General features: G+C 34.4%; 1 protein-coding gene across 1 annotated transcript; it reads left to right on the plus strand.

The window, feature by feature from the left end:
• The first annotated feature begins 1185 nt into the window (after positions 1 to 1185).
• Positions 1186 to 12262, plus strand: LOC135689642 (membrane-spanning 4-domains subfamily A member 4A). Its single transcript, XM_065206941.2, has 5 exons — positions 1186 to 1575; positions 7224 to 7283; positions 7643 to 7918; positions 10185 to 10334; positions 10828 to 12262. The coding sequence occupies exons 1-5, from the start codon at positions 1360 to 1362 to the stop codon at positions 10930 to 10932; spliced, it is 807 nt and encodes a 268-aa protein (XP_065063013.1). The 5' UTR covers positions 1186 to 1359; the 3' UTR covers positions 10933 to 12262.
• Positions 12263 to 20469: the final 8207 nt, after the last annotated feature.

The following is a 20469-nucleotide window of genomic DNA, read 5'->3' on the forward strand; positions in this document are numbered from 1 at the left end:
TTGATTGGTCGAGGGTTCACCTACGTAGGTCAAAGAGCATTGTTTTGAAAACCTTTGGTCCTGCTATTTCTGAGAGCAGGACTGCAAGAATTGCCCTGTGCATTCTCGTTCTGCTATGAGATACTAGCAAGGAGGCCAGTTCAAGTATTATGGCGAGGCGATGTGAATGCGGATTTTCTGCTTGCTTTGGCAATACCAATGATATTATTATTGACAGCAAAACTTGCCTCAGTTGAGCTGCATAAATTTTATTTGTAACAAGACAGAGTCCAAAGTTCGCAAGAAAGAAATGCAAACAACAAGAATTGGCTGTATGAGGCACTCTGATTTCGGCCTTTGCACGATCGTTTGAGGCACGGTATATCATGGTGGCCTAAATAAAATTTTCTTAGACTTGGACAAGGACGATGAAAGCATAATTGAATTTACTGTTGTGTGATTGAAAGTTTTGAGTTGGAGAATAAACCAATTTCAGCGGAATTTGCATTTTTCTACCTGAATTGTTTTCTCGTCTAATGGTTTATCTAATAAAGTTGTTTTCATTGATAATGCGACACATTATTCGATTGTACCTCTCTTTATCAGCTGCAGAATAATTGTTCTGCAGAATATGTGAACTTGCCCCTACAGACTTTAAACTCTGTTGTTTATTAAAATTATTTTAAAAGAGTATCTAGATTGGTCAGGTTTATATTATGTGTGGAATAACACAAATGTATGATATGCAACTTTAAATGCCACCCCTACCCCCTTTTATCGTGAAATTTAGTTATCACCAATTTGAACTTTTACTTCAGCTGTAGAGGCTTACTACAATTTAACATATATTTGTTTGAAAAGTAAGCACCCTAAAGCACGTCTTTAAGTATGGGTTTATTTTTCAAAAGATAGACATCGATTTAAAATTTGCTTTTCACTGAATTTAAGAAAAAATTCATCTGCAAAATAGAATTTTTGTCCATAGGCTTTTCCAATTGAATAAGGGCGTGGCCCTGTCCATATAGCAGGACCAACAATTTTTGGCTAGCTTCGCCACTGGTTGCCACACCCACGGCTTGTCTTCATTGGTAGTGAGTGGGAGCAGTGGGAGAGAGATTATTTTTTACCACACTTCCTATTCATTACGTCATCTCATGGCAAAGAGGCCGGTTTCAAAATATTGAACACAAGGAAGAAATTGTCAAGCGGTGATTGGTCCTGCATTGCTATGACAATTCAAGAATGCGTATTTTCAAATTGACATTTGATCCATCAAGAAAGGAACTAGTATTACCTCGAAAAGTTATTCCGATCAAGCTAAAAACAGTCTTTTGTGGAATATTGCTCAGACTGGTAAAGATTTGGAGAAATTAGGCAGAAATGAGTGCGCCAGCTGTTTTTGTTCAGCAACCGGTTGTTGTTGCCCAGGCCAGACCTTCCCCAGCAAATAACGCAAGTTGGATTTCTGCGACACGGGGCCTTGGCATAGCTCAGATCGTTCTTGGCTGCTTCACTGTGCTTTTTGGGATTCTTACTATTGCATTGCTGCGCTACTGGGCTGGACACGTAGGATTCGGGATATGGGGCGGCATATGGGTAAGTCATTTTGTGATAAAGATAGTTTCAGAAGCTTACGCCTTCTTTCACTTTCAAAATGTCGGCTCGATTGTTGATTTAGGAGCCCGATCTTAGACTTATTAAATAGACGGCGTGCACAGAAAACCTATCGCGGTTTGTCTATAGAACAAAATCGATTTTCTTCTTAAAAAGCCATTCCAATCCGTGTTTGCGTTTTATGTGTATTGAAAGCGATGACGTCATATTTTTTTCATTTGAGTTTTACAAGATTATGTTCCGCTATTTAGCGTGCGACATTCGTCTAGACATTCAAAAAGACATTCGGACAAGGTTTCCATCATTCAAAGGCCTTTTGGCTACTTGCTTTTTTTATGCGAATCGATTAAAGTTCGAATGCCTATTTACAGTGAAATTTAGGCCGTTTCAAAAAATTTCGGGGGGGGGGCGGCTTATACGAGGGGGTGGTTTAAACGAGAGGGGGGGCTTATAAAATTATTGTAGACATTAAGTTAAGGAGACATTATTATAAGACCGTCTTTAATTTTGTAGAAGTTTCTGTTGCATGTCCATGGATCTGTTGCATGTCCATGAAAATTGCGCATTTGCAAATAATTCAGATAAATGTTTTGTGCTGCTAAGACTAATTACCATAAAAAAATAGTATATTCAGGCCTGGCCGTTTGTATTTTCATAGGTGAGCTGTGAATTGCTCCCCTCATTTGCTGAGGCGAGCTAAATCAGTAACACATAGAATGTACTTTAAAGACAATCAACAGATGACTTAATAAGCCCCTTTAGTATCTGTTGGTTGCCTTAATGTAATAGCCTCAGTCAGGAGTGTGCTGTTTTACTTCTTTCAAATGTATTTGCTTTAACCGTGACTTAGGCACCCCCTTTACTTGAAGTATTTGAAAGAACAGACTCTTTCCGTTTTATGTAAAGCTGGCACAACACAAAAACAACAATTCTCTTGCAAAACAATCTTTTTGTTGCACAGAATTTGAAAAAGGCTTTAAAAAACAAATTTTGAAACAAACTTAATTATACGTCTAGCACTCTTCAGAGAATAAAACGTCAGAACATAGAAGGAAAACCCTACGCTAAAATACCCAGTTTTGGATCGAAATAAGCCAATCAGAAAGCGCGAGCACATGACTGTTGAGGTTGTCCAATCAGTGCCGCTTTCCTATTGAACATATTACCAACGGAGTCCTAAGGTGAAAACGAACTCACTTCTGTCTACACAAAAGCGGTTGGTCATGTTTATATAGTAGATAGATTCACAAACTGCTAGATGGAACGATGATCAGGCTTTGCCAATAATGCCAAACATGTTGCCGTTATAGTTTTCACCCAATCTGGGTTTTTCAGTAAATGCCGCTGGATAGTGGAATTCCATGTTTTGGTTGTCGTTTTTGATCTGCAAGACAGAGTACCCTGTTCTCTTTGAGGGATAGTTTTGTTTCTATTGCTGGAAGGGACCTGCTATCTTATTATATCCCCAATCTACAATTCCTACCCATTTCTTCGACTTTCCTTCCAAAAATATTCCTGTTTTCTTAGGATCGAAAGGTTCTAATCGCTACAAACGTACCTTTCGGTTAACTATCCTTTTCAAAATAGATCGAAGTTATGCATATCATAACAAAAACCGCCCAACAAGCAAAAAGTTAATTGAAAAAAATGCAGTGACGGGAGAAATCGCTGTTACAAAAATAAGCCAATTAACCCGTTTTCAGGGTTCTCTGAATAGGAAAAGGGCAAATGAATGGAAATTTTAGGGGAGCGATTCTCCCTTCATGGATCGTGGAGGCGAGCGCGAGCTATCGCTCGCCTCAAACGGCCAGGCCTGGTATATTACTTTTGGGTATACATTTCAGAGAAAAACATTAGTGGCATTAGTAGTGGTGATAAAAACTATATAGCAAAGACAAACATTTTTCATAATTCCTAAAAATAAAAACGAGAGGGATCCAACCCGATGAGAATTTTTTTCGTAAACCAAAATCTGCTCAAACTTTGAAAACTTTGTGCATGGTAAAAAATTAGATCATCCTGTTCCATGTGTATTTTACTCCCAGAAATGATAAAAATATCCTTCACATGTTTGCTGTTATTTGGCATATGTGTGTACCAGGGGCGGCTGGGAGAGATTTTAAACTGCTATTAGAGAAAATCGTGGTATCAGGGCGTGGCTGCCGCTGTTTTTTACTTCCAACCACACCCTCTTCAATGGTTGTTTTCAATATTGCACTGTCTTTTCCTATGCTCTACCTCATCGTTACATCTTGATTTTCTTGGCCGCAAGTCGAAAACACCTTGCCATTTTCTATTGTAACGCTCTCTTTCTCATAGTCATAAAGAGAAAAGCAAAAAAATCAGGGAGGGGGGGCTATGGCCACGGTCAGAGGTTATTTGATCTCTAGAGCAATAAGGCCCATTGTCAGACTTGTCAGACTTATAATTTTGAATTTGATACTAATCCTAAAAATATTGTAAAGTTGCAGCACGTTTCTTAGTTCTAAATAAAATTCAGACATTCTTTCAAATTTCTACTAAAACAACCTTTATTGGAATATATCTTCAATTCCGAAGTCATGTCTACACATTCAGTCTTTCAATTACGACTGTAGGCTTTGGCTTTGACGGCCTGCGGGCCGCAGATGAATATCATCAGCTTACGATGAAAAGGCTCTCTGTCCGTAGCCGTAGCCTCTTTTTTGTTGCTATTAATGGCCCTCTTTTAATAGCAAAATCATATCGGCAAGTATCGTACATTGAAATACTCAAATATTTCTGATAAATGCTCATTGTTAACATAAAAAACCAAAGCACCATATTTTTCAATTCAATTTAAGTGCAGATTTGGATTTTCGATGAAACTAACGTAACAGCCTGAGAATAAACTACATATCGCTTCACCAAAATAATAAGAGAGCGCTATCTTTCAAATATTTAAACGAAGTCGCTTTTGGTGTGTTTATTGTTGTTGTGAAGAAAGGATTGTCTGTCAGTATGTCGTTAAAACACCCAACGTAAACTAGAAACGGCCATATGATTTATTTTAAACGCAATATACCACATGCATGGAAGAGTGAACTGGGGAATCTTGCTATTAGAAGTGACCCGGCTAATAGCAAGTCCGCATATATTGGGTCTTTCACAACAGCATGATTGGCCACTTTACGTCACACAAGGAGACACAAACAAAGATGGATATGAAAGTTGCTATTAGGATTCACAAACCTAATAGCAAAATTTCAGGGCTGTGGCTGTAGTATTTGTTTGAGGCCGCCAGATGAATGGGTCACAATAAGTGTCGCGACAAGCGTAGGAGGGAGGTCTTTTTTGAAAGAATCAAATCAGTTTCAAGAGTAGCGGCTTCTGCTCGCTCTACCATGGCCATATCACGCCATATCATTGCAAAATGGCAGGAAAACAGTTAGCGGTCCAAATAAACTGTTTTTGCCAAGGATTTCCAGTGCTAGTTTTTTTTTAAAGATATATGACCAGTAGATTATAAGAGCCTTTGCTGAAAAAAAATTGCTATTAGACTAATAACGCTAATACCGCTCCCAGCCGGTGTGTACAAAACCCAGCCTCGTGTGTACACGAGCAAAAAGTAATGATGATTTAGACGATCTGCTACTCAGAGGGTCTTCAAATTCAAATTTAATGAAAAGTGTCAATTATTGAGTACGTACAAGATAAGTTTTACATTTAAATAAGAACCCTGTGCAGCTGGATGAATCATTTCAATAGAAACTGCGCGGCTGACACTTGATGTGTGCAGAGGATTTTGCTCAAGGCAAAAATTCCAATCTGGATTACTACCAAAAATATCAATTTGTTGTGGCAATTCAATAAAATGCCATAGGCAACCTCAGATGGCAAAAATCATTAAATTAAGGGGTCCGATTTGAGAATTTATGGTAGCAGTGGGGGCTTATTTGAGGAGGGTTCTTATTGACAATTTGTAGTTCAAGGGTGGGGTCTTATTTGAGGGGGGCCTTTTTGGAGGAGGGGGGGGGCAATTCAGGGATTTATGGTACCTCAAATTTTGTAAACTAGTAAAGTATGTTCAGTTCTCAGTTCAGTTCAGTTCTCAGATTTAAAATTCCACATATACATACAATTTGACAGATAAATAACAACAAATCTATAGTTAATAACAATTACAATATAAACATGTAAATGTCAATATTTTAAATACTAAGAGGAAAATTGTATGTAGGGAATTTCTTGAGGAGGAGCCCTCTCACTAGCTAGGTTAACTGAGGAGATAGGAGAGCACTACTTTGTTGAGAATTGACTGTGGTATGAGAGTTTGAAACTGACTGTCAGACAACCATAAGTGATGAGAGTTATTTTGGCACCAGTTAGAAGCTTTCTCACACTAATAGACCAGTAGAAACTCTCATATAATTTTTCTAGACAAGTTTTTTTGAGGAATCTAAATTTTTGGGTAAAAATGCAAGTTCCTTAAACATTATTGGGTAAATTATGGCCAAATTTGGTAATAATCATGTTGGAGGCAATGAAAAAGACATGACTGGAAAAAAGTTGTTTGGAGCACTCATAATCTCAAATCCCACACTAATCATGTTCAGTCTTGAAATATGTGCAAACAGCAGCTTTGGTATGCTGTGATGTCACCTTTTGGGATCAATTACTGAACAAATACCTGATCTTCATTGGTACTTTTATCATGACCCTGTGAAATTCTTCATACTACAAGTTAATAAACATATCTTTGATCTCATCTGCCCATTTGAATGTTCTAATTCTTCTGCTTCAATGCATCTATGTTGAAATTTAATGTTGAAGAGAACTTTCTTCCTTCAGTCCATTTGTTTCTTGACATAAATTTGTGCTGTCAAAATCCTTTGGTTTTATGACATTGTGAACAGCAAAAACAGAAACAGTGTGAACGGTAAAAGCAACAGAATTGAATTTTTTTTACTCCATTTCTGTGAAAAGTGTCAACTCACCAAAGCGGTTATTTTCCTTTCTGTAAACATAAAAATGGCGTAGTGAACAGGGCCCTGTTTGCCTTATATTGTTTTCATTTCATATCAATTCTTTTCATACTGGATTGGTCTTCTTTTTACACGAAAACTATCCAATCTGATATTGTTCATACCACTTTTGCCCTTTCAAAATGAAAATGTGGGCTAAAACTAATCCAATACATCTCTTTGCTTGTGCCAAGACAATAAAACAAAGGCAAATCCTCTGCATTATAGCATTCTGCTGCACTACAGCATTTGTGAGTAAACAGAACCCCAATTCCAAAATGAAATGAAAAAGGTGATGTGAACAGGCAAATATCTTGTGTCAAGTTGAGAAACTAAAGTCAAAATGAAATGAAAGCGTTATAGTTTGATGTTAAAGTTTGCAGGACCTAAGAGTGTTTACTGTAAAAGTTTTCCAATTTTTCCAAGTTATGTTTTTTGGGTTTCAATTGGCAAAATGCCTAATGGCTTCAGAACTATTCATTTGTTGAAAACACTTATTTTTCTAGCAGGCTGTATATGCCTGCATAGCAATCCTAGCCTTATGGCAGGGTGTGAAGCAAGTGTCAGTAAATCAAGGGTTGTACTTCATTCAGTTGTGAGCAACAAAGTATTGATTTTTACATTAATGTGTCTTTTTATTCTATTTAGATTATCATTGGAGGAATTCTTGGGGTTTCATCAGCTGCAAACACTAGCAATGCATGTCTGGTGGGAAAATGTTTCACTTTACACTTCTACTGAATATCAAAAGAACATTTTTTATTTAATGGTAGTTGAACAACATGAGAACTAATTCAGATAAACACTTTCCTTTATTTGTGTACATTTTTCTTATAGAGTGTCCAATGTCATCCCAAACAAGAATGCTTAACATTTATCCTTGTAAAAAAGATAAAGCATGGTCTTACAATTAATGATACCATATAACTGTTTTCAAATTTTCTCTTCAGATAACTGATAAGTGTGTAAAGATTGCATTATTTTGTACTGGAGTGGATTGTGAAAGCTTTACATATACATTTTTGCAACCATTCTGTGAGTTTAATTGCTCTTCAACATTTTTACAGAATGGCACAAACATGGCATTTGCAATAGTTTCCTGTGTGGTCTCGTTCATCCAGTTCATTGTGTACTGTATTGCTGCAGGTTACTACAACTCTTCCTATTCCTGTGGATATTACTACTACCACTATAGCTCATGTTATCATGCACATCGAAACACAGGTGTTGCTTTGTATGTCTGTTTTCTGCTGATTATGCTTGCAGAATTCTGTATTGCATTGGCTGCTGCAATCTATTGCTGTAAAAATGGATGTTGTGGTACCCAGGTTAACACAGGAGCCGTAAGTACCATGTTTTTCTATTTTGTTTTGTTATCAATAAATAATCATGATCCTGTGTTGTTGTCTTAAGTTACCAGAAAGGGGGAACATAAAGGAGGCAAATTTTTTTGGTGGCTGAAAGCTGCCAACGATATGAGATTTGGCTGATATCTGAGGTCATAAAAGCTTCAAGTGCTGCAATTGCTAATAATCTGCCTTGGCAAATTTTTTGTGATATAAAATTATTTTGTAGCTATAGCTGTACTCGTGAACCCATGAATTGCTTGAAATTTCTAACAAGGCGAAGGCTGTACCAATTTTACAGGCAAATATATAACACATCCCTATCAAATTTTCTTACTGGTATCAGCCTTAGATTCCAAAAGATCAAACAAAATCCTTTGAATTCTTTAAGGCTAAATGATGACCATCCTTTAATTACTTCAGTGAGAAGTATGATTAGAGGATTGTATCAAATGTTATGTTTGCTTTTTAATCTATCGATGGCATCTCCATGCATATATTTTTCCCAAAGGAAAGTAAACAAGTTGTATGTCTCATTTTTAAAAAGATATTTGTGTTTCAAGAACAAGTTGATTTAAAAATTAGCATGTTTCATTGGTCAATTTCAACTGACTTCTTGACACTTGACTTTGTTGTTATTTCTTGTTTTGACACCGTTTGGTTTGTGTAGAGTGCAAAAGTTTCTTTTTTTAACAAAAACCTAAACAGATAAAAAGCCAGAAGTTTTGCAACATTCCAATCCTCTTGATTTTGCAACAATGATAAGGGGTTTCTGGGTCATTCCATGTCAAATTTTATATTAAAGTCATGAATTGTCACCCACCCTCTCAGATTTCGATGAATTTTACAATATTGATTCAGTCCCAGGAGAAACCACCTCACCCAAAATTTCAGCACAATAGGTTAAGGCGTTCCGGAGATACGGCCAGTCAAAAGTTGGCTCATTTTAGGGCGTGGTCCGCCCAAAATTTGTGCCAGCGATAAATAATAACATTCAAAGTCCTGTGAAAGTTTTTTTTATCACAATATTTATATCAAATTATCAACACAGTACATTCTGATAGTGCAGATTTCAAATATGACCACCAAAACATCAACAAAGCAAAGCTAGTTACTCAAAAAGTAGGTTTAAAGTTTATATAAGACTTCTTAGATTTTTTGACTAGCCATTTTGAATGTCATTTTTTGCAAAGTCTGCAAAATTTTTAAGAATTGAAAATAGTACCAGCTGAAAGCTCTTGAATCATTAACAAAGCGTTCCAGAAGTTTTTAACATAAGAAATGGTATCTTGAAGTTGATTAGTAAATAGTTTTCATCTTAGGCATCTACTTCTATTTGTTTTTGAAAAAAATGCTATATGTTTTGACAAATATTTTGCCAGTCATTTGGCATACAGAATGGTTGTGAGGCAAGTTTCGCAAATTTTATTACTCTTTTATAACTAAAATAATCTCAGTAATGCTGAATATACAAATGATAATATTTATATGGTTGAAAAGCCCAATTCAAGAGCTTTCAGCTGGTACTATTTTCAATTCTTAAAATTTTTGCAGACTTTGCAAAAAATGACATTTAAATTGGCTAGTCGCAAAATCTAAGAAGTCTAATATAAACTTTTAACCTACTTTTTGAGTAACTAGCTTTGCTTTGTTGATGTTTTGGTGGTCATATTTGAAATCTGCACTATCAGAATGTACTGTGTTGATAATTTGATGTAAATATTGTGATAAAAAAACTTTCACAGGACTTTGAATGTTATTATTTATCGCTGGCACAAATTTTGGGCGGACCACGCCCTAAAATGAGCCAACTTTTGACTGGCCGTATCTCCGGAACGCCTTAACCTATTGTGCTGAAATTTTGGGTGAGGTGGTTTCTCCTGGGACTGAATATATATTGTAAAATTCATCAAAATCTGAGAGGGTGGGTGACACTGACCTTAAATTTGACATGGAATGACCCTTCTTCAAAAAAATTTATTGTTTAATTGAGGAGTCATTTTTGCCAGCTTAAATTTGTTTTTGTTTAAAGAAGCAAGCTTTCCTTGAACCATTCAAATTTTAATCATAGAGGTATATATCATTAAATGAATGATAATGAAAATTAAAGTTATCATATGTAAATGGAAATGCAATACAAATCTATAGGAGAATACATTTGACAACAGATTATTTCAATTGCCAAATGTTAACCATTTTAGATAGAGCTTGGTGTAAAATAATTTGAACTGCAAAGAGACATTGCATTTTTGTTTATTTTCAGGTCATTGTACAGGGGCAGCCACAACACGCAATGGTGTTTCAATCTTCTGGAATGACCACTATGGCATATCCTATGTCAAGTGGCATGCCAGTGTCATATGCAACACCAGTAGCCTACACCACACAGCCACAAATGGGCCACTACCCACAGGTAAGCAAACGAGTATATCTTCATTGCAATATCAATTCCCTTATTGTAGCTTATGTAGTAATCATTTTTTGCATGGAATATATACTTTTCATTTATACAACACTCATTTGATTGTCTCTTTGAAGTGCTAAGTTAATGAAAAACAATTTTCATGATGATTCAAAGTAAATAGATTTTATTTAAAGCCATTAAAGTTCATAAAAAATGTGAAACAATTTAGGGCTTTCTCTTTTATTTTATCTAGGGGCCCTTGAAAACAGCACCTATGCTGAAAGGATATCCTCCCATCAGATTTTAATATGAAACAAAAATAAATGAAATAAAAATTTTCCATTTTTTATGAAGCTTAATATTTCTGATTTATCTTCTCAAGTACCTTCTAGACGATGATCATTTTAGATTTTTGTCAGTATGATAGTCAAGAATTTATACTTTCCTCATTCACTTGAATTCAAACATGTTTTATAGTAGTTTATAATATGTTATATTCCAGGGTCCATACATGGCAACGGCTGGCTACAATCAAGGGCCAAACCCGACTGCCATGACATATGAACCAAGCAAAGAGGGCAGTGCACCTCCACCGTATTCCAGCTAATGTATTCAGTAATTTGAACTATCTATTATTGTTTATTTAGCAATGACACCAAGTAAGGCGTTTATGTCTAGTAACGCTGGTATGATAATTTCCACTTTTATCTCATTGCCTTAGTACCCTAATGATTAATTATAAATCGTAGAGTTACCGCACTAATATCGAGATGGCAAAACGGATAGTCATCGTAGGAAAGATTGCTGTTATGAAAAACGTTTTGAAGTTTGAATAATACGCAAATAGGCAAGAAGTATCTTCAAACAAACTGATTATTAACTGCGACGGGTTTCAATTTGTAGAGGTCCCCGCCATTGTAGCTGAAGATCTTGTGCATCAACTTGATCATTTTAACCCATGGTATGAGAAAATTAAGGGTGACTCGCCCATTGGAGCACGTTTTCTTTTTTCATTGATATGACCGCTTTCTTTGTAACGGTTTGTATAATAGCTTTGATAGGCTGAGGTATTGGCTGTTAACTTACAGGGCCTCTCCAGTTACAATTGTATTCATTTTTATTGACTTTTATTTATGATGATATGATATTACTACTGTGTTCACTATGACAAATTGGCATCTTTGCTTAATACAAATTTTTATTGATTATAGGGTCCACAAGTGTCCTTCCAGGAAAAAATCTAACATAGACCAATAGGTTTGTTGACACTGCTACGTCACAATGCCCTGCTCGAAAATTATTATACACTCGAAGGGCCTTGACGTAAGTCTGAAGCAGCCTAGGTGCCTCAACCTATTATATATACTCGATAGGTTGCGTAAATGATTGCAAAAAGCTAAGTTTGTCTGGTTAATTTGATCTATTCGATTTCAATTGAGTATGTTGGCCCATAAGTCAAAATCTCAAGTGTAATTTAAAATTTCGAGTGTAAATCACAACACAAGATGCAAAACTTTTATATTATTTTTGTTTTCGTATCTGATACTCGAAAAGAAATGAGCACTTCAAACTTTCATTCTGAGAATTGAATGCTGCAGATCTGCAACTCTACCACCAATTGCAACTAGCATCTTGTGATCCCGTGGCTTCACACAGTATGAAGACGAGGTCATCTAAAGTACATTGTGGCGTAATATTAAAGAAACAGCGTTACAAAGCCAATAATTTATTTTCATGTGATTAAGATATATTGTGAAAATACACGCTCTTTAACCCAACAGTTAAAGGAAATGAATAAGACTAGCTGTTAAACAGAACTGAATATTTTAACTGAAGAGGCTTTTTACATTTGTCAATGTATTTTTTTACTTCTTGATTCTAATATGATTTGATCATTAAGGTAACCGGGTGTTTGATTTTACAGCATGAGTAGCAAACTTCTCTTTTCTTTTGAAAATTCTCTTTATGAAGATGGGGTTTTCTCGCCAGACAGGAAGTTGTGCATATCAACTCATATAATTATATGGATGAACAGTTGTCCTCGTTACACATTTTCAGCATCTGTCACAGCGCAAATTTATGCAATAGTTCGCATTGTCCAAGTTTTTATTAAACTTTTAAGACTAAACTTGGAATCTCGTTATCTGTATCGTTTATTATCACATTTAAGTAACAAAACGTCAACCAATCTCCGAAAGGGATTGCAAAAGACCAATCTAAATGCGACCAATTTACTGCATTTCTATCTATTAAACATCCATTCTCCAATAAATGCCCGTGGCTAGTTTTTAAAATTTTGCTAAAAAAGAAACTCCATGTTTTTATGTCGTTTTCAAAACAATGCGGCAAAATACAAGACTTTCACCAAAAATCACTGGGCAATTCAACATATAAAAACGAAAAAATACCCGAAAGCTACATTTCGAGGTCGCTCTCAAACCACCCTTTTTATACACTCCAAAAGCTTGGTCATCGTGTATGTTGGCCCCTTCCCAACTTTCGTGAATGCAAATAAAAGCTTTGCCACATTTTGTCTGCATTTTTGTGTGTGAACATAATAGCATCTATCTAAGATTCTGTTATATTTTTTTCGATTTTGGCGTGCATTGATTCGAAAAAATAAGTTTATCTTGCAAACAATTTTTGCTTATAAAGCCATCCTTCTGTAATATTCGTCCTCTCTAATAGCGGTGTCCTTAAAACCAGAGGATTTAATAAACGCCCAGGCGTAAAATAGATTAATTACGGTTGGTAATCTTTTCAAGGAAATTTTACCTTTACAATCTTATATCTTGTTGTAGCGGTGGCAGGAAAATAACGAAAAATTTGGAAACTTGAGGAAGTCGAAGAATTCTTTCTGCTTTTTTGTTTTCAAAATACAGTGGGACAAAAAGTAAAAAGAAAATCAAAATAAATTTTATAAACCTCCTGTTTTATGTATGAAAGTGTTTCCAGAACTTCTTTGCACTGTGAAATTTAGGCTTCAACTGATTATAAATATCATCTTTAAAATTTTGACAAGCTTCTGTTATAAATTGTTAGAAGCTTGTTATTTTACATTTGTCTCAACCGCTATCAATAGCTGAAAACAAGACACAATTTTTCAAAATGTTTTTAAAAAAAGTTGCAAGGAGAGGAAATCAAAACTAGTTGAGTATCCCATGTTCCGGAACACGGACATTTTGAACCCAATAAAAATGAGGAAGGTTTTATAGTAGGATTTTCTTGACCGGAGGAAGGTTGAAAACTTTTCTGGACTCTGGCAGGTACACTCTTTTTATTATAAGAAAAATCTTTAAGAACACGAGCCTAAAAACATGTCAAAATTTAAAAACAATAATTTTGAGGAAAACTGGGTAACGCCCTTCAAAACATTTTTTCTCAAAAACGAGGATTTTTTGCCATTAAAAGGTGCACTTTGTTGGCAAATGACTTGAATACTCCCCTTCAGCACCATAGCTAGCGATTGCACCCTGATTAGTTAAGAAAACCCTAAGGAAAACCAGTCTGACTCTGAACATCAATTTACTGGTTGTTAAAAGAAAGGGTGTTGTTTAAAGAAAGGGTGTTGTTAAAAGAAAGGGTGTTAGGACCCGAATAGATTTCGTACCTAAGGTCAGTGCTTGCTACAAAATGCACACTTCCTTGACCAGCAGCTTAAAGAAGTGTGGCCAGTTCCTCTCAACACTGCCGTAACCTTCCCAAATTTTGCTGCCGAGTACCCGTTTCTTGTTTAGTTGAGTATATGTCAAGGATCAACTCATTTTTATACAGAAATTTGAAAATGCGACATTCAGCACTGGCGAGGTAGCTATTGTATAGGTCGAAAACTAATCTACATGAAAGTTTAACATTAAAACTAAACTTCCTGGATCAACATAGCATTATTTTACTACTTTGCAGGAAAAATATTCCTTTTTATTCACATACATTACATTTGCAGAATGACCAGCCAATTACATTTGTCTGAATTCATGTAAGATTCCAGCTGTTTTAAGTTAATTTGGTAACCAGGTAGGATATTTTGACGCGTAAGTTGATGACTTTAATTTGCAAATGTTCTGCATAAAAGGGATTCTAGCTTTTTTAGCATTTCGAATATTCCCACACAGAGGGATTTCGGGCAAGATACATGCATTGTGCACCAATTTGATTTGGAAAGTAACTCATTAAATGAACCTAAATAATCATGTTGTAAACATTATAATATAATATAATATAATATTATATAATATAATATAGTATAATATAGTATAATATAATATAATATGATATAATATGATATTATATAATAAAATATAATATAATATTATATAATATAATATAGTATAATATAGTTTAATATAATATTATATAATATAATATAGTATAATATAGTATAATACAATATAATATGATATAATATAATATTATATAATATAATATAGTATAATATAATATAATATTATATAATATAATATAGTATAATATAATATAATATAGTATAATATTATATAATATAATATAATATAGTATTATATAATATAATATTATATAATATAATATTATATAATATAGTATAATATAATAAAATATAATATAATATTATATAATATAATATAGTATAATATAGTTTAATATAATATTATATAATATAATATAGTATAATATAGTATAATACAATATAATATGATATAATATAATATTATATAATATAATATAGTATAATATAATATAATATTATATAATATAATATAATATAGTATAATATAATATAATATAGTATAATATTATATAATATAATATAATATTATATAATATAATATTATATAATATAATATTATATAATATAGTATAATATAATATAGTATAATATAATATTATATAATATAATATAGTATAATATAATATGATATAATATAGTATAATATAATATGATATGATATGATATGATATGATATGATTAATATGATATGATATGATATGATATGATATGATATGATATGATATGATATGATATGATATGATATGATATGATATGATATGATATGATATGATATGATATGATATGATATGATATGATATGATATGATATGATATGATATGATATGATATGATATGATATAATTTAGTATTTACTTTGCTATGGTGTAAACATTTTAGGGCTCAATACTTTGCATGGAATCAACTCATGCAAAATACCAAACCAAGGTGCAGTAGTTGAAATTTGAGTATACGAAGCTTTGAAACAAAGGTTCTTTTTCTTTGAAACCAATAAATCTTTTTAGTAGTTTAAAAATATTTATCAGTGTTTCAGCTTTTTGCAAAGTTTTCAAATGTGCAAATCAAAATTTAGTTTTTATTCAAGTTCCATACCTGTTTAGCTTTACTGTTTCTTCAAACTTGATTATTATGACCCAAATATTTTGATTTATTCCTTAAAGTGTCTATGCAGCGAAATTTTATGTCCTGCTTTTTTTAAGAGTTATATTTTCCCATCTTTTCTGATATGTTTGACACCAAAGTTGTCATAATTTGACCAGCAAAACTGTGTTTAATCAGAGTTTGAATAAAGATAGTGCTTGCGAAAATCAAGGCCAGTTTGTGACGTCACAGTGATGAGTCGGGTCGACAGCAATCAGGAAATTGCGGTTGTACAGAATAGGTTTTAGTGAGGGAGATATGAAGAAGAATTGTGCAAATTGTGATACAAGCACCAACATTTCAGAAAACACCAAGTTTGATACGCTGAAAAAGATGTGATATTCACCCAAATCATATATTGCCCATAAGATCTATTTTTAGACTTGAGTACTCCGGTCCAGACCCCTAATTGTACCTTTGGTCATAAATGGGGAACGCCAGGCCATAGAAAGTTGAAATTCACAATATAAAGGCAGTTTAACGAGCCGAAAAAGATGTAAAATAAACCCAAATCATATTAGGCCCCTAAATTATATTTTTAGACTGGGGTACCCTGGTCCAGACCCCTGGCCACAAACTGAGAACGCCAGGTCATAGAAACTTGAAATTCTTGATATAAAGGCAGTTTGACATGCAGAAAAAGATTGGATATCAAACCAAATCATATCTTGCCCATAAGTTCTATTTTTAGACTGGGGTACTCTGATTCAGACCCCTAATTCTACCATTAGCCATAAACGGAGAACGGAAATTCTCAATATAAAGGCAGTTTGATACGCTGAGAAAGATTTGATATAGTTCCTATTCATATCATGCACTCTAAAAATAGAACAAGGGCAATTTTCAGTTCGGGTCCCTATCCTATATTTTCAGCGTATCAAACTGTTCATTATTGCAAAGTTTCATGCTAGTATCACAATTTGCACAATTCGACCTAATAAGTGATTTAACAGGCCTGACTAAATGGTTTCGCCTCGACTCATCACTGTGACGTCACAGCGGGAAATAAAATTTCGCAATGCAACTGCAAAATATGCATACTTTGACACTCAATAGAAAAAGAACCATTTAACGATTTAACTTATCGGAATTCTGTTTTTTGTATAAAAACAAGGGCGAAGGATTCTATAGATTTCTTTTAAAATATTGGAATGGCAAATTTCGCTGCATAGGCACTTTAAGTATCTGTGATATCTTTCTTTACAAAAAGGCCGTAAAATTTTTCGAGAAGTGCATTTTTTTTATTTTCTTGTAACGAAGACAAAGCAACATCTGCTGCCTCTTCTTGTATCCTAATGAGATTCAGTGAGAGTTTTGAGTAAAAAGTCATTTCATTTAACTTAATTTTAAAATTCCACTACATACAAAGATCATCCAATATGCAATAATTAACATCGACATTGCAAAATATGATAAAGAGAAAATTGCTAAAAGTAAATACAGAAAATTGTCCATGTTTGTTTTATATAATGCGATAGTCACTTGAGTTTGTTAGCTTATTAGCTTTCAGTACAGCTAGAAAAGTGTACCAACTTTTAATAAAGAAAGAAAACAATCCATCTAATCGCAAAATAACCTGTTAGTGTTGATAGTTGGTATTAGACCAGGCGGAGAATAGGGGAATGGTCACTCGAGGGAGAAATTTATGGAACCAAGTGCTTTTGGTCAATTCGAGGGAGCTGATTTTGAAAATCGATGTTATACGGGGATTTTGGGGGGCCATCAGCCTTGTTTCATGTTTGAAGTCTCGTTTTGCGTATATGAAAGTAATCAATGAAAAAACAGTTCAAATGGAAAAAAGTTAAATGTCTTAAAGTTAATTAAGCATACTTCTTGCGCATAAACCCTTAATGTTGAATTATGGTCTGTTTAGGGGGGCCAAAAGCCTCGTTTTCACGAGAAAATTGCGTAATCTTAAAACTTTTATCCTTAAATAGACATCTAAAAAACATAATACATCTTTTGTTGCGACTAATTTTTTAATTGTCTTCCGAAAGAACTATGCAGCGCTATTAATTACTAACTGATGAATGACACTATAAAAAAACAACCGGATCATCTAAACGTAGTTTAATCGTTTCAAAGTTCCTCAAGATCGTCTTCTCAGTCGCTGCACACACGCTCTAAGCGTAAAGCTCTTTTTCACTCTGACAATAGAATCCTCATTCACCCCAACCATGATCTATCTACTAGGAAGCCCAACTGAAGCATAAAACCACCTTGAAAATCATAGAGATTTAGTTTGCATGGAAAATATAAAGCCTTGTGTTTTCTTCACAGGGCGGCAGAAGACTGAGATTTATGATCTCTTAATGTCTTTCGAATTTCTGCACAAGCAATACGTGTCAGAGAAGATTTACTCAAGATGTGCTTCGATTTCTTTAAAAAACATGCCAAACCTCGCTTAATCTTTCCCGGATTGTCCACTCTCAATCAGTTGTGTACCCATGCCCATCCTAGAGATAAAGAAAGACCCCTTTCCTCTGTTTTCTATGTGAAATTTTTATACCCTTTTTACTGAGATATAATACCAAATGATAAGGAATTTCGCACAAAAGAAGAAAGTGAACAGAAGTTCCTTCTCTGCTACACTCTAATTCTGTTACACTATTTTGGAGAATACTGAAGTTTATATGATTTTTTGTTTTTATAGGTTTATAGGTTTGTCTAGAATGGCGATAAGTAAAAAAGGAATACACTGTATAACCAACTACCAACATAACTATTATAATGACCTTTATTTATACAAAACCTGATTTTGCAAATGTTGTATTGAATCAAATTGAGGCGATGCTCTTGCTAAAAATCTTTGAGATCCTGTGATATTGTCAGCAAAGAGTAATCTTGGCCTAGGTGTGTTGTAGAAAGCACATTCAGTGATTTTTGCAGATTCAAAAAGTACTCATTTTCCAGTTTACCTGTCCTAGGTTTGAGGAAAGACCACCCCTTTCAGAAAAATCGTCCAAATGAGCTTGGGTACACCTGACAGTGTTGGCGGGATTTACCAACTGACAGTACTCTCGAAAATACTTACTTTCTATTTGAAAAAAAATTGGAAACAAAGTTGTTGCAAGCTTCAAGGATTCGTCAGTAAAAATAAGCTGAAAAATTAAAGGAATAAAAAAGAGCTTTGAGAGAGACATTCTTGGCCTTATAGTTGTGCACTCGAACAAGCACGATGCAGGTGTAGATCTCGAGACAACTCAATCGTATCCACTTGCAACTACGTCAATGCCTCTCAGCATAGCAGATGGTGCCATCAGAAGGACTGTTAAAGATAAATTGCATCAAACTGTCATAATTGACCATCGTTAGCTCCGATGAACTAGCATCTGCGTAGAAATTGAACAGGTATGACTTGGACCTTGCTGCAGCCAAATGTTTGCTTTGCCCTACATATACCAAGAGACAAATGGAGACCGAAATACCTGTACTGCTACCATTCCAGACCAGTGCACAAAAATTGTGACAGTCTTTGACAAATACAAGAACAACAACATATTAAGGATTATGAGAAGCTTAGATAGGTGAAGTTAGCTATACGCCTTAACAATCCGACATCAGGGTGCTATATGACTATCAACAGCTTTCATATCAATGAAGGAAGCAAATAAGTATTGTTTAATTCTTTTCAGCTTGCAATTAAAAAGGATCGTAGTCAACTCTTTAGCAGGCCAATGATCATTTCAAACAAATTTCAGTGTACGAAAGCTACAGAGGATCATGTTGAAGTTCTCGAAAACATCCTAACAAAATTCTCATCCCATGAATTGGGTGGAACGAAGATTTTCATAGATTCTCGTGGTACTTGAAAACAAAGGAAGATAATAGACATGCACGCTTTTTCTTGCTATAACTATGTTTCTAGTTATATTTGGTCCTGTATTTCATAGAAATCAAAGCACATCTTGAGTGAATCTTCTCTGACACATATTGCTTGTGCAGAAATTCGAAAGACATTAAGAGATCATAAATCTCAGTCTTCTGCCGCCATGTGAAGAAAACACAAGGCTTTATATTTTCCATGCAAACTAAATCTCTATGATTTTCAAGGTGGTTTGATGCTTCAGTTGGGCTTCCTAGTAGATAGATCATGGTTGGGGTGAATGAGGATTCTATTGTCAGAGTGAAAAAGAGCTTTACGCTTAGAGCGTGTGTGCAGCGACTGAGAAGACGATCTTGAGGAACTTTGAAACGATTAAACTACATTTAGATGATCCGATTGTTTTTTTCATAGTGTCGTTCATCAGTTAGTAATTAATATCGCTGCATAGTTCTTTCGGAAGACAATTAAAAAATTAGTCGCAACAAAAGATGTATTATGTTTTTTAGATGTCTATTTAAGGATAAAAATTTTAAGATTACGCAATTTTCTCGTGAAAACGAGGCTTTTGGCCCCCCTCAACAGACCATAATTCAATTTGTTATGCGCAAGAAATATGCCTAATTAACTTTAAGACTTTTAACTTTTTTCCATTTGAACTGTTTTTTCATTAATTACTTTCATGTACGCAAAAACGAAACTTCAAACATGAAAAAAGGCTGATGGCCCTCCAAAATCCCCGTATAACATCGATTTTCGAAATCAGCTCCCTCGAATTGACCAAAAGCATCTGGTCCTATAAATTTCTCCCTCGAGTGACCATTCCCCTATTCTCCGCCTGGTCTATATAACATGTAAGATAATGCAGAATTTTTGAAAAATGAGAAATCGATAAACGGTATGGAGCATCACTGCTGA

The sequence above is a fragment of the Rhopilema esculentum genome, chromosome 5, assembly GCF_057945365.1.
Source record: "Rhopilema esculentum isolate cy_ngs chromosome 5, ASM5794536v1, whole genome shotgun sequence".
NCBI lineage: Eukaryota > Metazoa > Cnidaria > Scyphozoa > Rhizostomeae > Rhizostomatidae > Rhopilema > Rhopilema esculentum.

Coding starts and splice junctions, on each gene's coding strand:
- LOC135689642 (XM_065206941.2), top strand. CDS start 1,360: ATGAGTGCGCCAGCTGTTTTTGTTCAGCAACCGGTTGTTGTTGCCCAG. Junction 1,576..7,223: donor GGATATGGGGCGGCATATGG/GTAAGTCATTTT, acceptor TATTCTATTTAG/ATTATCATTGGAGGAATTCT. Junction 7,919..10,184: donor CCCAGGTTAACACAGGAGCC/GTAAGTACCATG, acceptor GTTTATTTTCAG/GTCATTGTACAGGGGCAGCC.